We start from the raw sequence: 10,067 nt of genomic DNA on the forward strand, positions 1-10,067 counted from the left end.
TTTTATTTTTACTCTGGTAGTTTTTATAAAACAAAAACAAAATATCAACAGTTTTACTGGTTTTAATAAGCAAGTATGCAAACAGTTTCCATACAACCGTGTCAGAATAAGCTTCCACTAGTGATATACAAAGACCACCAGCAGACCCAGACTGGCCTTTAATGAAGGAATCTAGGACTTTAGTGCTGTTCTCAAATTTAACCAAAACCCTTCCTGCTGAGTTTCATCTGTGGGCCACTCCAAGTAGGTCTTAGTGTTCATTATCTTCCGCAGCTTACAGAAACGCTGGGGGATGGCCTTCTTCTCAATGGGCTCCAGAAGAATCAGAATGGCAGCATCGTTGTTCTCATCAAAAAGTCGAAAGTGGGAGAAGTCCAGCTCATACTTACACCACTCGCTCTTCACAAAGTTCTCTGAGAGCACAAAGATGGTCTTGTGGCTCTTCTCGATGGAGTCAATGATATTGTCAATGATCCATTTGCCGGGGATAAAGTCCCGCTTGTGAAGGCACAGCCTGAAGGGAGGGTCGAAGTGCTCCAACTCCTGGACCATCATGTTCTCCACCCAGTAGGAATCGTGCTCACTGTAGGACACGAAGGCATCATAGCACACGTCCCTGGGGGGCGCTTTCCTGGGCTTCCTCTTGGCCTGGAGCCAGGCCCACATCATTTTCAGGTACCACAGCCCATGGAAGTGGTGGCACAGGAACCCCGTGAGCAGTATCAGCAGGAAGAGGACTGAGCACACGGCAGACACCAGAGCCACCTGGTGGCATTCAGAGGCCGGGAGCCGCGTGTCCTTAACCCGCTGGCCGCGCACGGAGAATGGAGAGTCACACAGGTAGTTGTCTGGCCAGTCGGTCAGGATCTGGGCCAGCGACTGCTGCTCCCGAGTGAAAGACAAGAATTCACAGGAGCAAAGGAAATTGTTACTGCCAGCTTCCAAAGCCTCCAATGTGCTAAAAGAATCAAGTTGCTCCTTAGTGAAAGTACTTATTGTATTTCTGCTGATTCTCAAGACGTGTAACATGGGTAAGAAGGAGGCATCTGGTAGGGTCTTCAACTTATTTCTGGAAATATAAAGTTCTTTGAGTTGTGGCAAAATCAGGGAAAAGGAATCGAGGTTGTTATTGCTAATATCTAAAATTTCCAGCATCCAGGGGATGCAGCGGGTGACACTGTATATTCTCGTGTTGGATAAGTTCAAGTATTTCAACTTGTCTGGCCACTGACAAGTTTCAGGCATAGAAACATAATTATTCTTACTAATGTCAAGCTTAGTCAGGTTTTTCAGAGTAAGCAAAGTTTCTCCGGTTTTTTCTAATGATTTCAAACGATTTTGCCTTAAAATTAGGGTTTGCAGGAGGGGCCAGGCCTGCTCACAGGCTGAGTTTCCCAAGGATTCCTCAACCATTAAATTGTCACTGAGATCCAAATATTCTAGTGACTTTAAATGTTGTGAAAGTAAGCAAGGAACCAGAAAAACCTTACTGCTTTCTACTGTGACCCTTTTCACGTTTGCTGTAAGTGAATAGATACTACTCATATCATAAAATGAGTAAAAATATGGAATAGCCAACCTCCGTACTATTAAGGTCTCTATCCCACCTATATTTTTAATTTTGTCCATATCGGATATGTCAAAATCACCAAGCCCATCGAGGGTACAGCCCTCAAACTCGACTTCTAACACTCCAGAGACACAATTCAGCAGTTTCACAAGTTCGCTAAAACTTCCATCAGTGACTTTCACGTTTCTAAACGTCCACTTTTTAATCAATGTATTTGTTTCCCTGATGGATGCTTTCGAAAACTGGAAAGTGTTCAAGTGAGTATCTCTCAGTTCTAAATGTTTCAAGGACCTTGAAAGATCTACAAAAATCTCCAGCAAGAAAACAGGCTGCTTCATACGAAGAACCAAGTGGGTGATGTTCTGAATGGATTTCAAACTCTCTGGCTCATACCTCTGGAGATTTGAAGCATCAATCTCGAGTTCCTCAAGAAAAGTGAGCCCAGCAAAATCCTTTTCCTGAAGTTCGGTGAAGCTGTCAATACTCCCTACTTTCAGAATTTGCAAATTTGTAAGTTGAGAAAAAAGAGGCGTTTCCCCAAGGGATTTGTAAAGATTTCCCAGTAAATTTAAGAACTTTAGGGAAGAAAGGGGCCTGAACCAGGAGGATGATAAGTTTGATAAGAGATTATAGGATAAGTCCAAATGTTCGAGACTCCGCAGGGAAATAAAAGAATCTTTCTCTATGGCATTAATTCCATTAGATGCCAGATTCAGAGCCTTGAGGTTCACGCAGCCCCGCAGGTCCCTGTTGCGGATGTAGGTAATCTCATTGTTGGAGAGGTCAAGGCTTCTCACAGCAGCCGTGAGCCCTGACGGGATGGACTTTAAAGATCTGAAGCGGCCATCACAGACACCCATGGGGTCACAGGATGGAGAAGATGCCTGATCAGGGCCCTCTTCCTTGGAGAGTTTGGTTACAGCCCCCAACACCCATACTGTCCACAAAACACGTGACATCGTCCAGGGGTCCAACCTACAAATAAAAGAGGTTCAAATGAGCAGTTGTGTTTGACAGTTCATCACGACTCCTGTTCCTGAGAAATGTTTTGTAAGACATAACATACACACACACACACACACACACACACACACACACACACACACACTCTACCAGGAAAACAGAGGCGAATGGAATGTATGAATGAGGATGACAAATGAGTTCCCTGACACATCCAGCAATACCGACCAAGATTTCTGCCCCTATGCCATGACCTAAAAGCCCAATACCATCTGGAGTACAGAGCACGACTCACTAAGCATGAGCCAAAAGAATGAGTAAATGAATGAATGGAGGAACGAATAAGCCAGCAGGTGAAGAAATGAGTTAGGCTTGGGTGGCTCAGTTAAGTGTCCAACTCTTGGCTTCAGCTCAGGTCATGATCTCAGGGTCTTGACATCAAGCCCTGCATCAGACTCCCTGCTGAGCTGCTCTCCCTCTCCCCCACTCCCCCCTGCTCATGCTCACGTTCTCACTCTTTAAAGTAAGTAAATAAATGTTTAAGAAAGAAGGAAAGAAATGAGCTAGGCCTAACCATATGGATTTACAATCACCTACTCCTGCACTTCAAACCTTCTTGTATGTAAGCATGCCTCCTCCCTGCCTCGATGTCCCCTATGAGTTAGAGATCTCACAGAGCCCAGCCACAGCTCTCACTGGACAACTCTTCACTGAACACAGCTCCAGTGGTAGCAGGTTTTCACCATAAGACAACGGTCCCGTGCTCCTCAAGCTTGTCTGGCTCTTACTACTGGCAGGGAGGAGGCATGCTGGGAACGCCAACCACAGCCAGGTGGCTGCTGGGCTGATGGACAAGGAGACCATCAGAACGTTCTCTTCCTGCAGAGAAGTGCAGAAGCAGTGCTCGGTCTGGATGGGCTGTTGGGATGAATGTGGGGGGAGTAAAGTGGTCCGCACACTCTCCACCACCAGGAGATTCCCTACACCCATAAATCCAGCACCCTCTTTCTGTCCTCCTCCTGGGCCGTGTATCCCTCTTTGGCTTGACTCAGCCCTCTCATTCCTTGTGCCTGCACTCCTCTGTCCGTATTTGCTCACTACATAAACTGCACAAGACATTTTTAAAAATTTAACCCCAAGGACACTTTTTATAGGTAAAACTAATTTCCCACCTCCACAGAATGAGAGATTATCAAAACACAGGCTATATAATTTATAGGCAGAGAGACTTAAAACATACATAATGTTAATACATAAATTGGTTTGGAAATTTAATAGCTGTTGCTGCCAGATTTTTTATGGCCACCCTAATGCAATTGCTTGGCATCACCTCCTGTCTCTTCTAGATAAATGGGGCCACACTATGCAGAGTTATTTTGGACTTCCACTTCTCACCTAACAATGTAGCTTGACATCTTCCTACTTCCACACAGAGAGGCACTTCTATTCTTTTTTTTTTTTTAAATAGGTTTTCCTTTTTAAAATCATTTATTTATTTGACAGAGAGAGAGAGAGAGCGCACGCACGTGAGCGCACACGCACAAGGAGAGGGAGAAGCAGCCAGAGGGAGAGAGAGAAGCAGACTCCCCGCTGAGAAAGGAGCCTGATGTGGGGCTCGATCCCAGGACCCAGGGACCATGATCTGAGCCAAAGGCAGATGCTTAACCAACTGAGCCACCCAGGTGCCCCTGACATTTCTGATTCTTTCCCAATGGGTGGCAGTGTTTCATAGTATGGATAAGCCACCGTTGGCATTCCCATCAGCACTGTATGAGAGCCCAGCTGCTCTAGATCTTGCCACCACTGTGCACGGCCAATCTTTTTCATTTCAGCAATTCTGGTAGGAGGTAGTGTCATCTCACTGTAATCTGAATCTATTTCCTGGACTACTAAGGAGTCTGAACATCTTCATCTGCAATGTGCACAGTTTCAGTGTTTGACCTACTGTTTTCTACTGGATTGTCATTATTTTAATAATTATAATAAATATTAAATTATATATACTTAATACTTAATTTAATAATTTATACACATATATAAAGATATATACTCTCAGAATAGAAGATGCATGTGTTACAGATACAGGCATTCCTTAGAGATATTACAGCTCCAGTTCCACAACAATAAAACAACTATCCCAATACAGGGAGTCAAATGAATTTTGATTCCCAGTGCACTCACAAGCTAAGTTTACACTACACAGTAGTCTGTTAAATGTGCAATGTCTTTAAAAAATAGTACAGACCTTCATTTAAAAATGATTTATTGGGGCACCTGGGTGGCTCGGGCAGTTAAGTGTCTGCCTTCAGCTCAGGTCATGATCCCAGGGTCCTGGGATCCCATGTCGACATGTCCCATGTTGGGCCCCCTGCTCAGCCAGAAGTCTACTTCCTCAGCCAGAAGTCTACTTAACTCCCCCTGCTTGTGCTCTCTCTCTCTCTCACTGTGTCTCTGTCAAGTAAATAAATAAAATCTTAAAAAAATAAAAATAAAACAAAAATAACCATCATCCAAGGCTAACCATCAACCGAGCTTTCAGTGAGTCATCATCACTGATCATGGTTCATCATAATAAGCGTGGAAAAGTTTGAAATATTGCCAGAATTACCGAAAGGTGACACAGACACTCAAAGTGAGCAAGTGCTGTTGGAAACATGACAGCAACAGACTTGTTCAGTACAGGGTTGTTACATAACTTAAATCTGTAAAAAAATCCAGAACTCACCCCCCGGCAACGAAACAAGGTATGACTCTATCTTCTCCCACTCTACCCCTTTCCGTGTCACTTTCTACATGAGTTCTTTCGATGAACAGACTTTCTTGTGTTTTCTATTTTGTTTCTTAGTAGTCATTTTTGTGGCCTATTTAAAAAGCCTTTGTTATGGTATCATGAAGATATTCTCTTTATTATTTTTTCTTTATTTGAGAGAAAGGGCAAGGAGGGCTGGCAGGAGAGGGGCAAAGGGAGAAGCAGATTCCCTGCTGAGTCGGGAGCCTGACTAAGGATTGTGTAATCATATCACCCAGATGTAATGGGTTCTTTTTTCTTTCTTCCAATCTGAATACCTTTATTTTGTTTTCTTGATTACTGAATGTTGAATTTTATCAAATACTTTTTTATCTTCCTGTACCCATTGAGATGATTACATGGATTTCCACCTTCACTCTAAGAATACTGGTGATTTACTTTGATTTATTTAGTGCTGAGACAATGTTGTCTTTTTAGAATAAACCCAAGTTAGTCTGGATATATTATACTTTTTATATTTTACTGGATATTTTTATTCACTAATATTTTCTCTAGAATTTTCCATCTATATTCAGAGTAAAATTGCCGTATACATTTCCCTTCCTTTCCTTGAGTAGAATTCACCAATGCTGCCTTTTGAGCCTGCAGTTTTTGTTGTTAGTATCTGTACATTTATCTTGTTTTTGTAAAATACATTACATATACTTAACAGCTATGGAACTATTCAGATGTTCTTTTTCTTATCTGTCAGCTTTTGGCAAATTGTGTTTTTCAAGGGATCTATCATTTTCTTTTAAATTTTCAAATTTATTGACACAGTTACTCAGAACATCCTCTGACTATTCTAATGTCCTGTCTTATCCCTTAGATGGAGTTCTTTGTGCCTGTTTTTTTTTTATTGTCTTGATGGTCAGCAGTTTATCATTTTTTACTAGCATTTCAAAAACCAGCTTCTCATTTCAGAGATCCTCTATTTCTTTTCTCTTTCACTAATTTCTATTCTTATATTACTATTTCCTTCCTTCCGCTTCCTCTAGATTTATTTTACTGTTCGTATTCTAATCTCTTAAGGTACATGCTTGCTCACTAATCTTCAGCCATTCTTCATTTCTAATATATTCATTTATGGTCAGACGTTTTCATGTAAGCACTAGTTTAGCTCTATTTTCCAGGCCCCTTCTCTTCTGTTCTTTCCATAGTTTGTCTCTTCAAGTTTCAGTCTCGATACTCTCTTCTGATGTACTTTCTAATTTATTCTCTCTCCAGCTGTGTTTAATCTATTGGTGGATCCATCCATGGCTTTTAAATTTTGTAGTTATTGCCATCTTCATCTATTTAACTTCTCTTTGGTTCTTTTCCCCATCCGCTATGTCATTTTTTACAGTTTCCAGTTCTCTGCCAAAATTTTCAACCTCATCCTTTATCACCTTGAACACAATAAGCCTCATCTGATAGGCTGCGCGACACTCTGACAGCCTTAAGGGATGGAACATTTAAGGTTAAGGTCGGGGGCAATCGTGGATGGAAAGGTAAAGCTAAACCAGGGGAAACTAAGCCCTTAGGCAGACCATAGCACAGCTCTGATCTATCCGGGTGGTTCAGACAGTCTCTGTCTCTGAAAATGGATGAAGAGAATTTCTGGAATGCTAGTGCTCACAGCTACCTGCAGAAGTTAAGGGAAATTTTCTCTAGAAGAGACTAATATTATCTGGGCCTCAAATTTCTTCCTACAAACAGTTTTTCAAAGTGTATGTCCAGTACACCATAAAAGACAACCAGGTACTATAGGAAGTAAAGATAATGAGTAGAGAAGAGCAGAAAAGCAGGCAACAGAAACTAACCCATAAAGACTATAGATCCAGTATTGTCCCTACTCCTAAAACTGACAGGGGTAAGATGAGATGAGATTACTATTTGGTACTATAGTTATCCCATTGTCTTTCTGCTGAATCAGTTATTGAAAAAAATCATCTTAGTATGAACTGTACTGGACAACCAAAATTCACTTGATCAATTCCATTTTATAATAAATAGCACCAATTTTAAGAATTTATGCTAGTTTTCAGCTGAGACTTAAAGGTCAAATACATCTATTTTTAAAATGTTTCCTAGCCTTCTGTCTTTCAACTATAAAATTCATAACAGCAGGGATCTTGGGCGTTTCATACAAATATTATGTGGTACTTATGGCATGGTGACTTTTCAACAAATAACAACTACCAGTGATGCCAACAGGACCACTCACAACCTGGCACTGAAGATGACAGTCACATCTCTCTCCTCCCATTTCCCCTCAACATTACAGCATGGGGCTGAGAGCTCCACGGAGTAAGACATTGAGAAAGGGAAAAGCAGTGGCTATAGTGAGCAAGAGTGGGAGCCTATCTAATGAGGGTTGTGGGTCTGTACAAAGTATAAAATCATCTGCTTAAAGAATTCATAATATTGACAGAGTGGCGAAGCGTTACTGGCCCAAGACCCAGGGAAAGATACCAGTCTGACAGGTAAGCCTGGCAGGACCGGCAACTTAGGCTGTGCACATCTGCGGATCCAGAACTGAGAGGAACCTGAAGTCCCATGGTCTCCAGCGAACCATGACCAGATAACCCACATCAAGGCTACTGCTGTAATGGTTGCACAAAGCCGAAGCCGGAGTGGAGAAGGAATGGAGAGCCCAATGCAGCGTTGGGAACGGAAAGTGTACTCTCCATAAAACCACAGGCAGGGAAAAGGCTACCCTTTATCTGAAAAGGGATCTAAAAAGTCTCTGCCCTCTGGTCCTAGCTGAAACCCAGCCTACTAGAAATCTTCTGTAAGAAATCAGAACTCCAAGCCTGCCATGTACGCTGCTGTAGATCCAAATATTAAAAGACAGAATAGCTAAACATTTTTTTCAAACTGGAAAAAAAATAAGTTGCCAAATTATAAATACATATTGAATCCTCAGCAAAAAAGAATAAAAATTCCTGATCTAGCCTGAAAACAATGTAATGAAATCCTCAAAGGGCAGGGAAGACACACCTGCCAATCTAGACGTCGAGACCCATTTAAATTATCATTCAAGAGCAAAGGTGAGATAGACATTTTCAGACATTCAAAAGCAAAAAAAAATAGTTTTTATCCATAGTCCATCTTTGAAAGAAGTACCCCGAGAGATATGTTCTTCCACAATTTACAAAATAAATAATAATAATAATAAATAATAAATAAATAAATTTCGTAAGAGTAAGCAGCAAGAAGTAACGATTGCATTTTTTAAAATTTAGTAATTGATAAAGAAGACAGCGTTCAAAGACTCAGGCCTGGCTTTTTGGTACGAAGAAAAATAATATAAATTTTAAATGCTATTCTGGGGGAAAACATAATTTTGAAAAGCAAGTTTTTTTTTTTTTTAAAGATTTTATTTATTTATTTGACAGAAAGAGATCACAAGCAGGCAGAGAGGCAGGCAGAGAGAGAGATAGAGAGGGAAGCAGGCTCCCTGCTGAGCAGAGAGCCCTATGTGGGGCTCCATCCCAGGACCCTGGAATCATGACCCCAGCCAAAGGCAGAGGCCTCAACCCACTGGGCCACCCAGGCATCTGGAAAAGCAAGCTTCTTATTAAAAAGGAGTAAACACAACTTATATTTGTTAGGAGATCTTGATAAGAAGGTCACCCCCACAATGCCGTTTAACCATAAATCATGCTCAATCAGGAAAATCAAAATAAGGTATTTAATCAACGAAGCCAAATTCTTAACGAAAACAATCCAAAAAAATTTAACTGATAGCTTAGAAACTTACAAAACATGCTGTAAACTTCTGGCAATTTTCATAAAATGAGTGCATTATAAAAGTTTAAAGATGCAAATGTTCTCTGCTTAGAACAGGAAGAAACTTAAAATACCGGTGAATAAGCCATTTTCAAATAGGATGTTTGCCATTTCCTTTTTTGATCTCTGCTTTCAAGTGAGGCCACCCTATCCACCAGTTGCTTTTGGGTAAAGATCTGAGTTAATAACAAGAGCAGACAAGACCTTCAGTAAGAGTAGCATCATCTCAGCCGGCTGAGCTGTTTACACCTAATCAGCCCATCAACTCCCGCCCCCCAGAAAGCAGTAAAAAACTCTATCCTGGCTTGTATCTAAGTTCTAAACACAAGTTCTCGTTTACAGAAGTTGAAGTTAGAAGGGGGAACTTCCGGGCATTCTTATTTCAAGAACTCACCCAAGCTTAAAAGCTCTAAGTTACTTTCTCATCAGATATTTTAAGGACGGAGGCACACGCAGGGGCAGTGAAGCTCACCCCAGCGCAGAGGCCGGGCTCGGGGTTAGGGTGCGAGAGTCCCGCGCGGATCTGCAGTACTGACCCTTCCCCACTTTTCGCGGCGATGGGTCTCCCACTTGCGGGGTTCGGTCCCTGCAGTAACCGGGGAGCGCAGACACACCCCCAGAGGGACGCTCGCGCCACCTGAAAGCTCTACCAGACCGTCGTCGCCCCTGTCCGTGGAGAAGCGAGGCGCGCAGACCCGGGCCGCGAGAGCGTCGGGTCCTGGTGTCCGGGGGCTCTTCCCCCACCCCCGCCCGCCCGCCAGCCTCCGGCTCCGCGCTCAGACGATGGCTTAGCGGGGATCCCCCGCCACCGCGTCGGCGCCCAGCGCACCCCTGCGGACTGCTGCGGGGGCAGCTTTGAAGGGCGGTGACGGGAAAGGCCCGGCGTACCTGGGAGCTGACCGAGCCGCTGTCGGGCCGCGCCTACTCTGCTGCGGGACGACGCGACGCGCCCGGTTCGAGGAGGGCAGCGAAAGT

General features: G+C 42.9%; 1 protein-coding gene across 5 annotated transcripts; it reads right to left on the reverse strand.

Moving 5' to 3' along the window:
- TLR2 (toll like receptor 2) lies at positions 1-10,063 on the reverse strand. 5 transcript variants are annotated; one of them, XM_032332758.1, is made up of 3 exons: positions 9,064-9,186; positions 1,964-2,545; positions 1-1,069 (listed from the first exon to the last, which is right to left on the reverse strand). In XM_032332758.1, the coding sequence occupies exons 1-3, from the start codon at positions 9,093-9,095 to the stop codon at positions 172-174; spliced, it is 1,512 nt and encodes a 503-aa protein (XP_032188649.1). In that variant the 5' UTR covers positions 9,096-9,186; the 3' UTR covers positions 1-171. The 5 variants fall into 5 exon arrangements, with proteins under 5 accessions (XP_032188649.1, XP_032188645.1, XP_032188648.1 ...); XM_032332754.1 differs by lacking the exon at positions 9,064-9,186 and adding an exon at positions 9,981-10,063 and having other exon boundaries at positions 1-2,545; XM_032332757.1 differs by lacking the exon at positions 9,064-9,186 and adding an exon at positions 9,629-9,710 and having other exon boundaries at positions 1-2,545.
- Between the last annotated feature and the right edge of the window lie 4 nt (positions 10,064-10,067).

This window comes from Mustela erminea, chromosome 2 (genome assembly GCF_009829155.1).
Source record: "Mustela erminea isolate mMusErm1 chromosome 2, mMusErm1.Pri, whole genome shotgun sequence".
Lineage (NCBI taxonomy): Eukaryota > Metazoa > Chordata > Mammalia > Carnivora > Mustelidae > Mustela > Mustela erminea.